Here is a 21,098-nt window from a genome sequence, read left to right as displayed (position 1 = left end):
GTGATGGAGATGTTAATTGAACACACAGGATAGAAAAGAGACAGAACAAAAAGGTGTAAAGGAAGCAAAAAATAATTTCTTTAACCTCCTCCACTGATTTGATGTAACTTCAGTGCAGATAATGCACAAAGAAAAATTGGCTGAAAAGTGCCATATATAGCTAGTATGTTCTAAAATTAAAAACTATTCACAACAATTGCAGATCTTCATTGCTATCTATAAATATTCTCCCTAGTAAATGGCACCCAATATTCTTTGTGTTTTTCTAATTTTCAGATCTGCAAGACGTTGACACAGAAGTTTAAAAAAAATCAAGAAATGTTTTAAAATATATTCAAGGTCTTCTTAAGAAATGCAGTATGTTTGACTTTTTTTCTTCTTCTCTTCTGTTGCACCAACCCCATTACCACCACATATACACACATGTAAAACTCAGGCTATTGCTAATATGTCAGATGACAAGTAGTGGTTCTTAAAAAACAAAAGAAACTGTGATATCGAATGGTCCAAAACTCTAAGTCTCTGAATTCCCAGAATGAGCAAGCAGATAAATGCCACATCTGAAATGTACACACAGGGTTTTTTCTTACTGCTATTTGGTGTTTGCCACTAAGATATTTTGCTGGCATTCTTTTTTTCTTAGCATTTGTTCAAAAAAAGCAAAAAGGTATCAAAATAAAAACCTACCCACACTCTGAGGCAAGAAGACACATGGGTTCTTTTTTATTTTTTTCTCTCTTTCTTTTTTTTTAATATCCCAGCAGTAATTTCTGACTTAAATACCCATCAATCAACTGTAATTTAGACAGTGCTACCTACTTTGGGTGTTATGCACGTGTGTGTTTTTTTCAAAGTTCCAAAAGGTTGGTAAGATAGCTTCTCTAAATTTCCTCTTTAGAGTCTTCCAACTAAAATCATTAATAAAAACAAAAAAGCAAAAGCAGCAAATAAATGCAATTACCAAGCTCCTATCAAGAGTTCTGTCTAAGTAAGCCAAATGTGTGAACCTCATGTTAGAATACAAACAAACAAAGCCTACCCTAAATCAAGTAACCTCTACAATGTTTGAGGTGGAAGCTCAAAGACACTCATTAAATGAGAGGGGGCTTGAAAGTAACAACAGGAAAAGTCCCAAAACAATGAAGGAACTGATCGTTCAAGTGATCTTTTCACTACCTCTGTATCAATAGAGGGTTGAAAAAAAAAAAAAAAAGAAAGAAAAGAAAAGCTCCTACAACTTTACAGACACTTTATGTTTCTCCGACAAATCAAGATATCCTGGCACGTAGAATGAGGGTTCCACAGATCGTGAGTAACAGAGTAATCGTGCTTTACAGTCAAAGGGTTCTTTTCAACACACCAGAGTTGACACTACCTTTAACACAACACTCAACATTCCAGGAAAGGTTTCTTCCTTCTCCTCAATTCTTCTAAAGCATAAGTTAAAAAATAAAAGTGAGGTAGATCTGTTTTTTTTTTTTTTTGAGTTTCACCCAGGGGTGCCCTCTCAATGCAAAACTCTGTGTGTGTATTTTCACCTTAACACAGTTGGCAATGATCCTTATCACTTTCAATTTACATTATTTGATAAACTATTTTTTAAAGATATGATTCTAGATACAATACACAGAACCTTAATTTAGATATTTAAAAAACCTCAAATCTCCAAACATTAAATATATTGACGTAAAATTTTAAAAACAAAATATATAATCCAACCATAAATATACACACCTTTAGAATGTTATTTTGATGAATACGACTCCTTCCTATCACGAGGCTTTAGCTAATATGAACAAGGAGCAAACTCTTCAACTCACACCTGAACCGGATCTCCATTTGTACCCATCCACTTTGATCCACTGCCTCAAGAGATTTTAATTAGCAGACTAGAATTAAAGACTTTGTCCACAATGTACACTTAAGTGCACTGACAGGTTTCCTTTCAATAAAAATCTGATAAAGTATCTTCAAAAATAGACTCACTTTAGTCCGGATTAGCACACATGCTTTTATATTTTGATTCTACATTTTATGAGCCAAGATCAGCAGAAACTCATACTCAATTAGAAACAAATTTCAACAAACCAAATACTTAAAGTCAATAAGCCTCAGAGAACAAAGAAGAAAAAGAGAAGGAAGAAAAAAGGAGAGAAGAGAAAAAAATATATACACTCTTAGGTTTCTTTTTCTGGGCTAATAGAAAGAAGAAACTAAAGAGTGTGACAAACTGAAAAAAGCTCTTTTGATACTTGTATGAAATCCATAAATCTCTTAAAAGGTGTCTCACAGTTAAAATAATGCAATTAACAGCTTTGCAATAAGGTTAGGCTTTGGCAAGGAAACCTGGGAGACTTAAAGGTCTGAACATCACTTCTCAGGTGCTTTGTCTGGGCTGGTATGCACAACACAAATAACAGGCAACAAAGGGGCTGCTTACTAATTTTACATACATTTCAAGACTCAAGTAATTACATATTCAATCAACAATCATATCTTGAAACTATTTATTTTTAAAGGAGAAACACAGAGAGCTTTCAAAAAGAAAAAGCCACCCCTGCAGTGCCCTCTCCCCCCACACCTTTTATGTGTAACTATCAATGTATATCAACTGGGCATGCAATCATATTTATTGTCACTTTCATTCATGTCATGCCCTTGCTTATATGGTTTAGATATGAATTATTGACTGTTACACTCCTTGTTGTAAAAAATAAATAAATAAATAGGATGTCAGGTACTTTGCAGTGCTCTGGAGCGAGCGAGTAAGGCAGGGCCCAGCAGAAGCTCCCGCTTTATATAACCACCCCCTGTCCCTCATCTTTATGCCCTGGTTTGAGATTGCCTTCTCAACTGTTTCTTCTTACAAAGAAGAGATTTACCCACTTAGGAAAATTAAGGATTAAAATAAACAAACAAGAAGATGTTACTAAGTGTCCTTCCCAGAGCATCTGTTGTTTAAGAACACCTCTGATTGATGACTGCTATTTTTTAATTGTTGCTTTAAAATTTAAATGCCCTCCTGGGATGTGTTATAAGTGTGTTAGTCCATGATATGAGGTCTAGAAAGTAGAAAAACAACAGTGAGTGATCTCATGGTATTATACTCTCCTAAACCCAACGATTCTCCCTGATATAAAATCACAGGCTACTCAAATACCGATAATCTAATGTTGTATACAGCGCTTTCCACAAAGGCATTTGACAGCACTCTCTGTTGAGAACCTCTAGTCTGCTGCTTTGTGTAATTACAAGAAAAAAAAAAAAAAGGAAACTTCAAACAGTTTAGGCGCCCCCCAGGTCCAACTCCAAAATAATTAGGGTTTTAAATATAAGCCAGAATATATTCCTTTAGGAAAAGGACTTCTACTTTCATATTGTCCCAAGAAAGGCACAACATTCTATAAATTTCTCTTCAGAATCTATATTTTAGCCCCAATTTCAAGGAGAATGGGAATAGAGTTAAGGAAAATAAAACAGTAATGCTTGATATAACTGTCAAAGAAACTTCATGCTTTTTTTTAAAGAAAGCAGGGCAAGGACTTTCTGTGAGGATATGCAGTCAATTTTGATAGCACTTTATTCTGAAATTTTAATATTGAAATAATAGGTTCATGATTTCCAGTTAAGTGATTCAATTAGCCAAGGAAAACATTAAAATGTTAGAATCTCATTCCTACCTGTTTTTTCTTTGATTTCACACAACACATTAAACAAGGCAGGCTTCATTCTGTGGCAGTTTAAAGCATGTTTTCTGTAAGAAAGAAACAACAACATGATAGCTTAGGTGTACTCTCAAGATCAAACTGCTGATAATGCACAGGGGGGAAAAACTGAACATTTAGCCAAAATTATATACCCAGCACAACTCTGTAGCATGCTTCAATTGTTTTTATGACTTAATATACAGAGTCCCACCACAGGAAAAAAAAATAATGTTAATTAGCAGAAAGAGAGTAGGGATTTAACTACAGAACAGAACTAACCTAAATTACTCTCCATTTAGGGAGAGTTTGGGTTTTTTTTTTTAAGTAGTTTAATCAAAGTAGAATTTTCAAATCAATAATCCTACCCAGGACAATGAATACAGCAAAGCCAAATGCATAGGTTAACAGTTTTGTACAATCTATGCAATGACCAGAACCTAGGAGCTGTCTGCTTCTCAGTTTGTGTGTGCTTTTTCAAATTTAATTCATCCATGTGTTCGAATTCATTCCACAGATGCCCCTGTATTCTCATAAACACAAGATGCTTGAAAGGTCTTCTGAGTAGAACTGTCAATTTATAAAATTTCAGTCCCCAAGTTAAAGAGTACGGAAATGCATTGCCAGGGGGCAAACATACCCATATGGGGAATAAATTCATTTCTCTGTGTTCACATCATCCCTCTTGTGCACACATTGCTTATTTGCAGGTGTTGAAATTCAATTATTTACAATTAGGACCTTACACCCATTGGGGAAAAAATAAATATAATTTTGCCTTTCAGATTAGTGATTTACCTGGTTCATGTAAGTGCGTATGTGTGTGTGTGTGTGTGTGTTTGTATTCAGAATGCACTTGAGGAACAAAACAATATCTTTCCTTCTATTTTATTATGGAATCATTTACAGAATGATACTGTTTTGGAAACAAAATACTGATCACATCAGCTATTAGTTAAGGGAATTCTGTTTACTAAATAAAATTAATATGTAAAGATAAATGGAAACCCCTGGCACTCAAAACACATGTAATTGTTTTTTAATCCTTTTGAAAGTTAAAAAATAGAACCACATCCTCATGAAGAACAGAAATCAGAAGCATGCTCTCTATACTGTACAGCAGGGAAAAAACTCATTCAAAATTCAAGCGTATACAAATGAACATATACGGTGTATCTAAAATACTAATGATTTACCTTGTAAATAAGAAATATCCTTTATGAAGGTATGACTAACTAAAGGAAAAAAGGATATAGTATCTACTAAATAGGGTTACAATGTTTAACCAAAAAGAAAGCTCAGTGGTGATTTACTCAGTTCTCATGTGGGGTGAAAAAAAAAAGATGGAAAAGATTTTAATGTATTAAAGACCTTTCCGGGGTCTTTTAAAATAGTTTTCATTTATTTAATTCTTATGCATAGGCCCAAATGCAAACAAAAATTCTTGCACAGCTTTATGTTAATATTGCATTTCCACAGCACCCAAATAGAGTTATAGAGGGAGAAATGAAAATTTCCCCATCCCCAAATTGTATCTGATCTCTATCAGCATCTGGGCCATTAAAAGGGGAAACCCGCCAAACCATGTTTGTCCTCAGTTTCACAAAAAAGAGAGGGACTAAACATCAGTAAAGTAGTGAGCATCTGTTCTTACAGGCCCTTTCCACTCCACGAACTTGTTATTAAACCAGTTTATTGGTATGTCTGAGTATATTTTCCTGAGTGTATTTTTCTGGAACAATGTAATGTTCCAATTCAAAAGAATTCAAAATTGCCAGTGGGAAACCTTCCACTTTCCATACCTATTAGCTTTTCTTCAGATAAAAAATTTCATAAAGAACACAATTTTTGAAATCTTTCCCCTATCAACAAAACAAAAACAAAAACAACAGTTTGAGTCTTTGAACATTTCCAAGTTTTCAACCACTCATAAGCCTTAATACTTTTGAGTTTACATGTTGCATGTGCTTGCAGCTAGAATGAGTGTAATTCATAACATCTATGTTTTTAGCTGCTTCCTCTCATTTTCTCAACTCAAATTCCTATTTCCCTTAGACAAAAATACATATCATGATGTCTTCATATAACTAAGTCATATGAGGTATAGAAATTGTGTATATATGTTTAAAAGATTTTCAGAACAACAAAAACAAAAAAACTGCTTCAGAGATTTAACAAAGCTGGGTAATTGTATAGACATATGTGGTCAGTAGATTTTTTAAATTCCTCGTTTCGAGTTCAGCCTTGGACAAGCTGTTAGTGGGTGGCCACTTAGCCTATGTTTTATTTTGAAAGATAATTTACTGTAAAATCTTAAAGTAGAGAACTATATACCTGACGGTGGACTGAGTTGGGAAGCTACACAATTTATATGTTTTCTTAATGAAGATCTTCATGTCCTATAATATTGAAATACGTAATATTCACATATGCTTTCATTTCTATTTAGTTGCATTCTAAGTGGTCCTGAGAGAAGCATGGGGAAAAAGCATGCTTGATTTTTATGCCCCCACCCCTTTTTAAAGGACCATTCATAGATGTCTGTGTCACAGAAGGTTAGTAGACCAAGTCGAATTAAGAAACAATAAAGTTCAAGCTAAAAATATAAGTTTCTTAAAACTAACAAATATGCCTAAAAGCAAAATTATCTTTTCTCTCTTTCCATTAGCTTTTCTTTAAAAAATAGAATTCAGTGAATGCAAAATATTTTCTGAATAGCTAACAACTACTGACAAAGAAATATCCTGCTTTTTTGTTTTGTTTTGCTTTGTATTTGGGGGAAGGGGAAAAAGATAAAAATTAATTTTGGAGGAGTAAGTCAAGAAAGAAAATTAAACTTACTGAATTAGGTAAGGTGTCAACTAAATTTGCAAATAAAGTGTTCTTGGGACATTTTATTTTGTAATGTTACGGAGTCCCTCAACAAGAAGGCATGGAATGCTTTTCAAAACTTGACAATTCTGCTCTCTCATACTTTTTTAAAGCAGTAAAAAGTGCCGAGGGCCGCTTTTGGATCAGTTGGCAGCATTTTCGGCGTGTCTGAGTGTCTGTGTGTATACATACGAATACCTTTATATTCACACACACACAATATGTACACAGCCACATTACGGCATGGGCGATTACACTTTCGATAACAACGCTCCTTCAAATTTTACTCCTCCGCCATATAGTTGCTTGTCAAAATGGGAAAAGAAATAACATTTAAAAAGAAAGCGCTGTGGTGATTCGGTTCCCATTGTTTCCCCCTGCGAGAGGGAGAAAAACAAAAAACCCCAAGAAAGGAAAAGAAAAGCCTCCATCTCACCTGGCCTGCGCCTCATCCAAACTCTGGTCTGTGATGGTCATAATTTGCTGTAAAATGTCTCCAATGTCCTGCTTCCTCCCGCCCTCCCCCTCGGTCCCTCCGGCCCCATCCTGCAAGTGCTGGGACAGGCCGGGGTGTCCGGCCATCCCGACCCCAGCATGGGAATGCATCAGCCTGGGCTGCTCGTCCATCTCCAAAGGCTACGGCAGCCCCCGGCTCTTCCTCTTCTGCTCCTCGGCTCGGCTCCTGGGAAGCACCAAGGCTTTTTATCCTTCAAGCTGTCTTCAGATCCTTTTCAGGATAAACAGGGAAGGGGCAAAAAAAGAAGACCCAAAGAAAAAAAAAAAATCCCTTTGCCTCTTTAGAGGATGGTTGGAGGATGGGGAACGGGGAGGGGGAGGGGGGCGTGAAGGGGCTGAGGGGTGAGGGTGGGGATAAGGGCTGGTGGGGAAGGGTGTTGACTCCAGAAAGCAAGAAAAATAAACCACCTTCCCACTTGGCGAAAAGAAATCAGAGCTGGCTTTTGGTTTTTCAGTCCAGTCTCCTTTGCAAGGCAGAAATGGGCTCCCGGCGCTTAAATCTGTGGCTTAATCCTTTTGCAAATATGCATTGATCGGGAGAAAGGAGAGGAAGGCAGGGGGATTGCAATGCAAACTTTCCCCCCCACCCCCCGCTGCCCCCCACCCCCACTCCGGGCCAGAGTGATCTCAAAGGGGGTGGGCTGTTGCCAAAGCCAGATCTCCCCCAGCCGCGGCGGCAGGCAAAGCACAGGCTCTCTCCTCCTCCGTGTCTCTGCAAACTCCAGCAGCCCCGTCAGCCTCCTGCTTTTGTTTAGCTCAGGCTCAGGACTCCAGAAACATATACAGAAAAACCACAGCCTGAGAGGAGGAGGAGAAGGAGGAGGAGGAGGAGGAGGACAAGAAGGAGGAGAGGGGAGGGGGCAGAGGAAAGAGGAGAGGGGGCGGAGAAGCCGGGAGGCAGGGGGAAGAAGGAGGGAGCAGAGCGCCTAGAGCCCCGCCCCCTTCCCTGATTGGCCATCAAAGAAAAGACGGCCCCTCCTCCCCTTACTTTCCCCATTTCGCCTCCTCCTCGGCCTCCTTCAGCTCCTCCTCGCCCGGCGCCCTGTCAATCAGAGTTCAGAGGTGGGCTGGGAAGGAGGCCGAGCTAATACCAAGTCTCCAGTCCTTAAAGGTGCAATGGTACCTGAGTCCCACCTCAATTAGACAGTTTCCACTTTTGTTCCCTGCCTTTCTTAGGTTGCGCCCTTGAGGAAATCGTGACTACACTGAAATGCATATGTATAAAATTAACAGGAAAGAACTCAGATGCTGTGAGTACCCCCGCCCCACCCCTTGGTTTTCCTTTGCTGTGACATTGTCATTTAAAACTTGATTCTTCTCAATCCTTACACTTCAGGGAAACTGTTGAGAGCAAAAGTTTGTAAGCACGAAGTAGTTATGAAATGCAATCGAGTGGTTAATAAAATTAATAATGATCTCTAATAAATGGCAGATGTAATAATAGGTAATTTTTAAAAACCCAATTCTATCACAGTAGAGTTAAAACAGAAATATCAAACTGTGTCATTTTTGTCACATGAAAACTACATTATGAACTATAAAACTAAATAATGCTGAAGAATAAAAGATTAATAAATAAGTTCACCAAATGAAACTAATTCAACATTTCTCTCTCTTCCTCCTGGGGGAAATTAGTTATTTGGCTTAAATACTTAATAAAGAAATGCATTATCACAGCCTGGTTCTAGTTTTTAATATAGTCTAATAAGCATTATTGACTGGGAGAAGGAGCAAACTGACATTTATTGAATGCCTACTATGCACCAAGTAATTTACATGAGTTATTTTATTTAATTCTCAAGAGATCTCTGTGAGTTACAGATTATTATTTCCATTTTACAGAGAGGCAACTCAGGTTAAATAACTTGTCCAAGGTCCACAGTTACTAAATGTCAAAGCTGGAGTTCAAACCTAAGTGTGGCTCCCTCCAAAGGCCTGGTGTTTCAGCTATCCAGCCTGCCTCAGTCTAATGGAAGTGTGTGAACAGTGTAAAAAATTAGTTATGCACATGTTACCTGTCTAGTTTGAAAAGAGACTTAAAGTCCTTAAAAAGATACAAATTTGAACAAGATGACTCAAATTGAAAATGGGTAGGAAAGAATAAAATAAATAAAATGTACTCAAGCAAAAAGCCAATAAAAAAACTCCTAGCTAACGTCGAATACTATAGCTCCAGATGGACCATGAGCTTGCCTCTAATCTTTTAATTAGGCAAGGCAAGAGGGAAAATCTGACTGGGTACACAGTCACTGTGCCCATAAGATAAAATAGCAGGCCAATTATTTATGAAAAGCCCAGCATATTTTGAAATATAAAATATTCTGCTGTGTAACCAGACCTCTTCCTGGATGGCAGTATAGCCAAAGGAAACACAATGAACCACTGCAAACCTCAGTGTAACCAATCTGCAAAATGGAAGGCAGCCTTTTCAAGTGCTTTGGGATCCTAAAATAAAATGTTATTCTTTTCATCAATCGTTAATGACATGTTTGTGTCATAATCGTTAATGACATCAACCGTTTGACATGGCTCAACAAGTTTGGCAAGATAAGAGGCACTTATGAAAGCATTTCAAAGCAATTTTTAACAAGCTACTTGGCACATATTGTGAATGCAATAGGGAGTATTAATTGTAATTACAATGTCATATTACCTAATAACAATTGTTTTATTCATATACATAGCCTGACTTGTAAACTGTTTTTTTCATCCACACTAATCAAAAATTGAGCACAAAACTATACACTCAAATCACATTTCAATCACAGTGAGTGTGTTAGCATATCTCTCACAATGATGAAGTTCACATCTTAAAGCATGAAAAGAAGTCAACCTAGAGCCTATAAGAAGTCAGTTTGTGAGCAATTAAGTCTAACTGCAAACCTAATAAAAGCTTGCCAGTCAAAGTATTGAAAAAGGTACCATTAATACCAGAAGATCATTGTCATCTAGAAATATTTTAGTAGGGAAATAATGTACAACATAATATCACTAAGAATAGTTAATATTTATTGAGTGCTTACTATGGTTAGGTATTGTATTCAAGGTGCTTTGTTAATTTAATCACCATGACTGTCTAACCTCAACACCTATACTTTTAACCATTATTCTATAGTGTTGTCTAAATATATTTCAATATATATATTTCAAAATATATATTTATATTTCATATAAATGCTATAGAAGTGATACCATACCCTAGAAGTCCTGTAAGAGTTGAGAGAAGGGGGCAACCTTGTAAGAGTGAATAGAAGGAGGCTTTGAGGTGAATGTAAGAGATGAATTGGATCTGGAGGACAACATTATGAATTTGACAGAAGTACCAGGCATCTCGTTGGGCACAGTGAAAGTGATATTAGAAAGGTGTGATTGGGAGGGCTTTGAACGGCAGCATTTGTGCTATTTGGTGGATATTAGGGAGGCACTGAGGTAAGTTACTTGTTTGTTTCTGTCTTTAAAACAAGGGAGCAGATTAGCATGTTTCAGGAAGAATTATCTGGTTGTCCAACACATTGTGTGGCAGTAGAAATGGAAAGGAGAAGATAATTATAAGGAACATTTTCAAGTTAGAGCCAACAGAATTTGATCATTGATCTTATGTGAGTGGGAAGGATAAAGGAAATGTTTTCAAGCTTGGGTGAGAAGAATGCAGAGTCATTAATATAACAATAATGTTAGCTATAGATGCAATTTGTTGAGTGGTGATTGTGTTTCAGGTACTGAGTGTACATTACACTTAATTTTACCAATATAACACTTAATTCTAATCACAACTTTGTGAAGTTATAACATCCATTTTGCAGATGAAAAAGCCAAGTTTTCCTGAAGTTAAATTATGAAACATAGTATTATGTAAAAACTCTTATTTTAAATATATTGCAGAGAATAAAGGAAGTCAAGAAGAGAAACTACTATAGGTGAAATAGAATAAAAATTAGGATTTTATTCTATTTGCATTAAGAAACTTCTAAAAGTAGGTTCTAAGGAAAAAATTATACATGCAATTTCCATATCTTATGGGTTGTGACAAGGCATGGGTAATGCTTTTTGCACTTCCATATCTCAGCAGTGCTTTATTGTAATAGATATGTAACAAATATGTGTCAAAAGAATTGGTAATGCTAGTAATCATGCTGTATTTCTTCCGAATAATAACGAATAATAACTGGAGCCCACTGAATCACATTTTAAGGACATGAGTCATTATCAAAACTTGGCCAGCTAGCAAAGGAGTTCTTGGTCAGAACTTTTTCTAAAGTGTCTACAAAATCATCCCACCATGTTTACCTCTATGCCAACATTTAGTTTACCTTGAGGATTCTCTTCCAAACTTCATTTACATCTCATTAGTACATATTCTCAACTTCATTAAGGGATAGGGGTCAGGTGTAAGGAGTGTGTGTGAGGACCCCAGTCCATTCCCCAGCAAACAAAATGGTTGCAAAGGGAGGGGTCCCTTGACATGGCCTCAGAAATAAATTCACTGCCACATGGTCTTATGTCATGTAAGCAGACACTTATCTATGCACATGTATGACTATATTTGAATCAGCCTTTAGGCTTTTGTAACTCTTTAATTTATATGGGAAAAGAAATTCTCCTCTGCCCAATAGTCAGAGCCAAAGCTAGTAGCCAAAGATAGTATCTGAGGCAGTTGGTAGCATCTATTCCTCTGCCCAAGGATTCTTGTCTTTCTCTTTCAGCTATTCTCTTGTCCCTTACTCCTTGTTTTTCTTAAATTTTCCACTCACTTCTCCACCCCCACAGAGATCTCCCCTCAATTGGGCCCTGTCTGCTTATCTCACTGGGTGGACCTTGTAAATCTGCTGGGACCATCACGCTGCCTGTAGCACTGAAGTCATATATAAAAGCAAGGAGAGGCTAGAAGAGGGATTCTTAACCCAAGGTTCATGAATGAACTTCAGGAGATCTATAAACTCCAGGAAATTATTTATGAAATGTGATGGGATGCTCTACTCTATGTGATTCTTAGAGAGGGATCCACTATTATGCTTTTCAGAGTCCTAAAAGATGTCAAGACTCAAAAAAGTTAACATCAACTAGCCTGGGATCATCCCGTAAAGTAAATACTACAACTTTATACCCTGCTGGTCTGGGGAAACTAAATGGCAGATGAGATTTTCTAGGAAATATCTGCTTCTACTTCCTAAGCAGAGCAAGCTCACAGACTGTCACAGCCCTTTAGGGCTGGCTATTCCATAACAGTCAATCCAATATCAATATCAGTGTTAAAGAGCAGAAAGTATCAACCCTTACAAGCAAATCGAAAGGAAAGTGGGGGAGGGGTGTATGTAAGGGTGAACATCAACTGTATAGCATGGTTCAAGGCACTGGGAATAGAGTGGTGAGAAGACAAACTAGATTCCTTGATTTCTAGTGTTAAGAAATAAACAAGTAAAGAAATACATAAGTTCAGGCACTCATAAATATCATGAGTTACATAAGCAGGGTAATGTGACATGGAGGTGAGGAGGCAACATCAGATAGGATCAAGGATGCCTATCTCAGAGCTGACATTAGGGTTGAGGCTTGAATGATGGGAAGCCAGATATGTATAGATCCTGGGAAAGAGCAGTTGGGAGGGAGGAGTGGGAAGGAGGGAACAACATACGCGAAGGATCTGTGCATAATAAGTAAGAGAAAAAGAATATAAAAATGAAATCAGAGTGGGAAGCAGAGACCTGATTACACATGACTTCTACGCCATCACAAGGAGTTTAGATTTTATTCTGACTGCATTTGAAATCCACTGGAGGAGGCAAAGCCAGTGAGTGACATTGAGCATTGATCCAGCAAATATTTATTGCCAACATACTATACTCCAGGCCCTTTCTAGTCACTAGTGAATATGCCAGCAGTGGAGGTGCCAGGTGTGGTCTCTGTTCTCATAGAATCTACATTCTACTGGAACAAATGCATGAATGGAGGAAGAAGCAAACTTCTCAGGGAATGAGAAGTTTTGTAAGGAAAATGAAGTACAAAGGTGTGATGACAAGTGACCTGGGACCTACTTTGGACATAGTTGTGATGAAGAACCTGCTGAGAAGAGACATGTCAGCTTGACATGCACGGTAAAGAAGGAGTAAGCCAGGTGAGGCCAGGCAGAAGAAAATGACAATCCGATGGCTCTAAGTGAGGAATGAGTGTGCCTAGAACATTTGAGAGGTGAGAACTAAAGCCAAGGTGGTAAGAGGGGAGAGTGGTCCAAAACTGAGGTTCAAGAGGTAGGTAAGATTTTAATTAATAAGAGGGGAGGCACTGGAGAGTTTTAAACAGGAGAACATCATCTGACTTTCATTCTGAAAATATTATTTCCCTCAATGCCAAGAATGGATTGCAGGGGTGGGAATGGGAATGAATGGAACCAGGAAGAATGTTTAAGGAAAAACTGCGGGAGCTTAAGCCAGAAACGATGGCACCTTGGCTGAGGACAACAGTACTGGACACAGTCCTAAATGGTTAGATTCAGTATATTTTTTGGAGGTAAAGTCAACAGGACTCACCTTTTATCTTCTCAATCTTTGAAGGAAGAGGACAGTGGAGAAACGGACCAGCATATGCTGGTGACACCAGAATGAACTCTGACCAACTGAAGTCTGACCAACTGAAGTTGACAATGTAACAAAAAGCCCTGACTTAGCAACTCAAATATTTATCACCTATGGTTAAAGTGCAGAAAAGAATGTCACCACTAGAGTCCTAGGCACACATACAAGATGAACACGAGGCCCTAGCCCTTAGAGATCAAGCAGACCCGGGGTCTGGATTTCACTAGCTTTGTGACCTTGACCAAGTTGATTAAATTACCTAAAGCCTCATTTCCACACCTTTTAAGATTGTGGTTAGGTTGAAATCAGATCATGATGAATGTTAAGCATTTAGTTTAGTGCCTGACAGAGAATAGATGCTCAATAACTGATTAATTTTCTAATTCTTACTGTTGTTCTTGGGTGGTTTCTCCCAGAGCTGTCTTATTTCCCTTATGTTCTTCCCTGTCTTGGACACCACTAATAAAATTACACTTTTTCTCTTTGGTTCCTAAATCTCATGGACCTTCTAGGTAATGACCCGATTGCAGTTTCTCTTTTCTATCCTCCAAATGAAACTTTCTTTCAGTTGAGACTGTTCTCATTCAGATTTGACTAAAGCAATTTATCTTTCAGTATAAATAAAATATAATTGTAAACCCCTGAGATACTTATTTTAGGGAATCCCGATAGTCACTGTATCAATCATTATTCTTGTGCACCAAAATATCCCAGAATTACTGTCTTCAAAACATAAACATGTTTTATTGCTCACAATTGTACAGATCATTTGGCTAGTTCTGCTCAATGGGGGCATGCTTAGCTGAATTTAGCTGAGCTCATTAAGACAACTGGAAGGTTGTCTAGGCCCTGCCTGGTCTAAGATAGCCTTGCTTACATGTCTGATGGTTGGCTATGGTCTGGGGCAACAGCAGTGACTGGGTCTCACATTGCTCATCCATCAGCCTAGTTCAGGCTTGTTATGTGAGGGAGACAGGGTACCATGAGAAAAAGGAAAAGTACACAATGTCTTTTGAGTCCTGAGCTTGGAACTGACACACATGCACACAACATTCTATTGATCAAAGCAAGTCCCAAGGCCAGCCTAGATTCAAAGGTTGGGAAACTGACACCACCTACACCATGTTGTGAAGGGAGCAGCTACAAAGTCTCATTGCAGAGGAAAGGGTAAAGAATTGGGAACATTTTTGGAATTAAGAATCAAGATGGACCCTTGACCTGAGGCATTCTGGTTCCCCTTGCTTACCCTAAGCATCATCCTTCGCTCCTTCTCTAGTCAGTCAACAAATGAAATTTAGTCCACCTCTTTTTGTTCCAGTAATACTAGCCCAGGTGCTCTGCTGTCCTCAAGCCTAGCTTTTCTGGTCTGTATTACTTTGGAGCCCCAAGCAGTTCTTTTCCCCTGTGAAAAGAAGTCAAAGGGGAAAAAAAAGAAGACATTAGAAAGACACTTTCTAAAAGAAGATCTTATGGCTGGAGAAAACAGCTTAGACTCTTATTCTTGGGTTACTCTTCTCCTTTAGGATCCTTCATATTTTCCTCCATCTTTAGTACTTATATATCAAAAGGGTTTATATTATAGAAGCAGAGAGTAGAACAGTGGTTATCAGAGACTGGGGAGGGGAGGGAGGTGGGGAGGATGGGGAAAGGTGGGCCAATGGATACAAATTCACAATTATATAGGAGAAATAAATTCTGGTGCTCTATTGCACAGAAGGGTGACTATGGTTAACAGCATCATGTAGTACAAAATAGCTAGAAGAGAGGTTTTTGAATGTTCTCACCACAAAGAGATGATAAATGCGTGAGGTGATAGATACACTAACTACCTTGATTGTATCATCATACAACATATATGTATCAAAATTGACCCCATAAATATGTACAATTACAATGTGTCAATTAAAACTGAAAAATAAAATAAAATAAAAAAGGTCAGTAGAAACTATGGCCTAAAAGAAAACATTCTACTTTCTACATTTAAAAAGAAAACATGAATGGCAAGCCCAGACAGTTGTATACCACAACATACATTCTTCCTTGCAAATCACAATTTATTTTCATAGGAATGAACCCAGCTAAATAACATAATCTCCCAGGCTTTCTTGCATTTAGGTGTGGTCATGTGTCATAGTTCTGGGCAATGAGATATGGGTGAACTTCTGGGAAAGATTTTTTTACTCTTAAAAATAGACTGACTCAGCATGCCTTTTGCTCTTTTTTTCTTATCACTGACTAGAATGTAGATGTAATATCTGGAGATGAAATAGTCATCCTCAGACCATGAGAATAAAAAGCACTGTTATGGATGGTAGAAGAGAAACGAGAAATGGCCTGGATTCTTGATGATTTCCTTCAAAACCATACTAATCCTTGACTGTGGAATATACTATAAAGCATATGTGCTTCACAGGGCCTGGTTTTCCAAAGCCTTGCAGTTTCAAATATTGACCTTGCAAAGGACAGGAAATTTTCGTCAGGCTATAAAGTCTCTGGTGTAAGATAAAGATTTGTGGCACAGCAAGGTTGCTGGCTCAAGGACACACTAGTTACTGATTGTTATATAAAGATATTGGAAAATTGCTGGAGGAAGAAGGAATGCTTGCTAAAATCAAGCTTTTGTTGGTGGATCATTTAATTGTCTAAGGGAACGTCATCTGACTTGTTTCACTGAAAGTTACCAGCATATATTGTTAAGCTATAACCCCACCTATCTTCTCTTCCTGTAACTTCCTGGTCTAGAAAATAAATACAGGAAGAGAACCCCAATTCGGGGTTAATTTCCCAAGGAAGAAATGCCTCTCACTTGAGGTTCTGGGGGAAGTTAACCAGTTTGGGGCTTCTCACTGCTCAGAAGAGATGGTCTTTGAGTAATCCTTTGCGGCTCCATCACCGAGGGGAAGTGGAGAGACAAATCTGTGGGGACAAAGCAACACTTGACCACTCACTTTTGAACTTTTTTTTTTTTTTTTTGTCTTTTTCATGACCAACACTCAGCCAGTGAGTGCACCGGCCAGTCCTATATAGGATCCGAACCCGCAGCGGGAGCGTCGCCGCGCTCCCAGCGCCGCACTCTCCCGAGTGTGCCACGGGCTCAGCCCTTGAACTTTTTTTTATGTGAGAAAAAGAATTTCATATTTGCTGAAGTCACTGTAATTGTTTTACTTACACATGTAGCCAAAAACTATTTTAAACAACATAGCAACTAAAGTTGATCACAAAAGCACAAACTGATATTAACAATGTAAGTGATTCAGAGAAGAAATAAAGTCATTTCCTCCCAAGAACAAGCTATTATCGAGAGTCTATGGCTTCTCTCTGGATCGACTCTGGTAGGACATGGGGGATGGGCAGGGAATGGGAATCATGTAAAAGCAAGGAAAATCTTGCCATAGGGAAAAGACGATCTCCAGAGAAAGGAATTATTGATAAGTCATGCTATAGATGTTTACCATATCAAAGCTTTTCTCTGAATGTCACACTGAAAAGCCCACTGGAAGTTGACTAAACTCATCGTTCCCCTCCTATACTTCCTCCTTATCTATTTCTTATCTAAGTGAAGGGTATCACTGCCTACCCAGTCTCCTTAGCCAAGAAATGTGTTCTTCTTCAGCCCCCCAGCCACTTGACTATCAAATCCTCTCGAGTGTACCTCTGTAGTTCAGACACTTCTGTGTATGTGGATGAGGAAGACAGATGTATAAAGATAATTATAAATCACTGCTCAAGATATCTTTGTCTCTCATCTGGACAGTTGCATCAATTTCCCAGCCACCAGTGTGTCTCATTCTCACCCTCAATTTAAAATACTGGCACAATTTTATTCCTAAACACCAAAATGTATCTTGTTGCTGTCTTACTTTAGGGTATTTAGAAGCTTTGTGTTTGGATAGTGTTCAAATTCCTTTGCATGGCATATTAGGACTTCCAAAATTTATCCCCATGCTGTGTCTTCACCCTTATTTCTTATTACCTCTTCTATACTGAACTTGGCTTCTCATGTGTGCCATGCACAGTCATAATTCTATAAACCAGTATGTGTTCTACCAAAAGTACCTTCTGTCTCCTTTTATTGGTTAAATCCAGCTCAAATTCCTTTCTGACTTCCCCAGGCAAAATTAATTATTAATTTTTTTGGTCCCCCTGCACGCTGTTCACATAATCTTTGTTTGTGGGTAAGTATCTGCCAGTGGACTGTGAGTGGGCTGAGGAGAGCTTCAGTGCCTGGTTGGCTGGCACATGGAAACATCTCAATATATCCAAGAAAGACAAAAAAAGGGGGAGAGTTCACATTACTAATCTTTTCCTTTTGCTAATTTCTCTAATACCATTTTCTAAAAACATTGTTAGTTTTTCTAATAACATTGGGTCTATGTTTTCATATACAAAGCGAAGCATTTTCAGACAATTATTTTTTGGGAAAAGGATTCATGCTTCAAAAAAGGGTTGGTCTGGGCCGGCCCGTGGCTCACTCGGGAGAGTGTGGTGCTGATAACACCAAGGCCCCGGGTTCGGATCCCATATAGGGATGGCCGGTTGCTCACTGGCTGAGCGTGGTGCTGACAACACCAAGTCAAGTGTTAAGATCCCCTTACCGGTCATCTTTAAAAAAAAAAAAAAGGGGGGGTTGGTCTACAGAGATATCTAAGATCTTTCTAAATCCAAAATTCTGTGCATCTTTTTTAAAATTGCTGCATCAAAACATTTTAAAAATCAAAAATTAGTAGAACTCAATTATACAACTAATTGTCTGAAATCTTCCCTTTACTTTGGATTCATATGTAGATAAAAGTAAAGAGAAATCAATGAACTTTACCTTCCTGAATTAGCACTTTGCATTTCAACAAATTTCAAGGCAACATAAAATAGTTTAAAATACTAAGTGATGATGATAAAATGATGAAAAATTTTGTTTCTCTCATTGCATCACATTTTGTAGAGTCAATATCAAATATATAAGTTAATAGCAAATATCTTTTGTAAATCAATATAAAGTACATAAGTTAGTTGGGGCTAAAAGATTATTTAATCTGACACTTCCCCAAACTGTGATGTAGCTGATAGCAAGACATTTCTTACCAAATAGGACAGAGAATAGTGATGGAATAGTACTTCATGATTTTGCCTAGATCTAGTTCTTCATGTCTGGACAAACTGGGAGTGAAGTATAGACAAGAACTGTAACGCATACATACGTAGCACCTCACAGCCTCCCATGCAAAGGTGATCCCTCTTTCATCCTGTCCTAGCAATCTCACTATCTATAATAGGAGCTTATTTTTGAACAGAAAAACTGAAATTTCTTTCTTTTTTTCACTATAAAACAAGACCTACCAAGCTTAATTCCCCAAGGCTACAAAAACAAAGCAGGTCTAAATTTCCACTTCTAGCTATAGTAGACCAGCTTATATCAGAAGAATGTTTCTGACAGTAACAACTAGAGAAGGTTAAATTAATATAAAAATCTGTTTGAAGGCATTTAAGAATTCCTAAGTTAGGGAAGACCTAAGGCCCTAAGATCTAGGAGATAAGGAGAGTTTAGAGAGTTAAGCCTAGCTTTCAGCTCTGATTTTCCCTTTGAGTCATTTGCTGATATATTTTTAATGTAGTTGATTTTAAGGTTCCTTTACCAGTTCCACTTTCCCTTCCCCCTCTCCCCATTTACTGATATTTAAGTGGCCATCAAGAGGCTGACAAATGGAATAGTCTCACAGTGCTAGGGAGATAAAAATTACACTTCAGGGCCCTATATATACTTTTTTGTATATACCTTAGGGTTGCCTTATACCTTAGGAATAGAGGCTAACCAAAAAATAAAACAGCTCACAAATTCTAAAATTTACATTCTAATTAAAACAATTCTAGACTAGATTAAATTAATGTGATCTTATCTATCTGCCTCTCAGAGTGAAAGTATATCCTCTCTAGAAGTAGACAACATCAACTGGAATCTCAGTTGGAGATTGGAATCGAATGGAATCGTTTTTTATATGCAACATTCATCACTATTAAAATATTAGTAACCATATAAGTAAGCAAGGCCAAATGAACAAAAGCTAAGAGAAAGTAATAGACACTAATATCAGACCCACACACAGGAGGGCCAGACATTAGAATTATTGCACAAAGACTTCAAGATAACTGTGATTTATATTTTCCAGAAAAACAGAAAAAAAATGTGGAAAATTTCAGTAGAGAATTGTAACCTAACAAAATATGCAAAAATAAATTCTGGAGTTGGACAATCTAATAAATAAAATTGAGAATGCAGTAGATAAGTTTACCAGCGAAGCAGACAGAGCTGAAGAAAGGACTCGTAAGCCGGAAGATAGGTCAGTAGAAAATACATAGACTGAAGCACAGAAAGAAAAGAGGGTAGAAATTATAAGAAAGAACCTTGAGATAAACAGAACACAGAGCAAGGTCTAATATACATGTGATCAGAGTTCAGAAGGAGAGGAGAGGTAATAAAGTAGGGAAAAAGCAGTATTTGAAAAAAAAAATTGACTCAGATTTTCCAAAGATGATGAAAGGTATCAAGCCAATATTCCAAGAATATCTATGAACTCCAAGTGGAGCAAATTAAATGAAGACCATACCTAGACATATGATGGCATAACTGCTGAAAACCAATAAAGAATAATCACAAGAGCAGTTAGAGAAAATACATACATTACTTTCAACAACAAGACTGACAGCTAATTTCTTAATAAAAACATTTTAAGCTAAAAGACAGGAATAATTATCAACTGCTGAAGAAAATAAGTGCTAAACTAGACATATACCTAGAAAAAATAGCTTTCTGGTAATATCAAGGCAAATAAATTAGGGGATAATGTTATGCTTCTCTTTAGAAACAGAATAACAGATTGTGAGTTCCTTGAAAGCAGAGACCATATCATGGCCTTCTTTGTATCCTCAGTGTATCAGTACTTAAAAGACTTTTGTAGAACAAATAAAGAATTTAGAGCAGTTGGATCTTTCATTAGTTGTTCAGCTCGTTACATCTGGGCTAAACTGATGCTGACCCAATGCAAGTTTAGTGAAATACTTTAATATGGGTACCAATACTTCTTAGTTGTGTAATACAGAGAAAATTATTTTACCCCTTATCTGAGGGGACTACAAAAATTCATGGAAAGATTTGCATTATCATTTAATTGTATTTTTCCATGAACTTTTTGAAGTACCTTAGTACTCCAAAGGCCGCTATAACAAATTACCACAAATTGGGTGGCTTAAACAGCAGATATTTATTCTTTTAGATTTGGAGGCTTAAAGTTTGAAATTAAAGTGTCAGAAAGGCAATGCTTCCTCTGAAGGTTCAAGGGAAGAACTTTCTGTGACTCTCCTTAGCTTCCGGAGGTTGCTGGCAATCCTTGGCTTACAGCTATATCACTACAATTTCTACCTTCATTTTCACATTGCAATCTTTACT

General features: G+C 37.6%; 1 protein-coding gene across 3 annotated transcripts in view; it reads right to left on the bottom strand.

Annotated features, from left to right (window-relative positions):
• PBX1 (PBX homeobox 1) overlaps window positions 1-7,664 on the bottom strand; it is a 272,555-nt gene extending 264,891 nt beyond the window's left edge. For 2 of the 3 annotated variants that reach the window (XM_063105495.1, XM_063105496.1), the window contains exons 1-2: window positions 7,012-7,664; window positions 3,681-3,754 (exon numbers count right to left, since the gene is read on the bottom strand). In XM_063105495.1, coding sequence (XP_062961565.1) covers window positions 3,681-3,754; window positions 7,012-7,202 — 265 coding nt within the window. In that variant the 5' untranslated portion in view covers window positions 7,203-7,664. The remainder of the gene's footprint in view (window positions 1-3,680; window positions 3,755-7,011) is intronic. The other variant, XM_063105494.1, reaches the window with a different exon arrangement.
• Between the last annotated feature and the right edge of the window lie 13,434 nt (window positions 7,665-21,098).

This window comes from Cynocephalus volans, chromosome 8 (genome assembly GCF_027409185.1).
Source record: "Cynocephalus volans isolate mCynVol1 chromosome 8, mCynVol1.pri, whole genome shotgun sequence".
In the NCBI taxonomy this organism is placed as follows: domain Eukaryota; kingdom Metazoa; phylum Chordata; class Mammalia; order Dermoptera; family Cynocephalidae; genus Cynocephalus; species Cynocephalus volans.
Note: the sequence above shows the minus strand (reverse complement) of the source record. Positions and strands in the feature narration are given on the sequence as shown.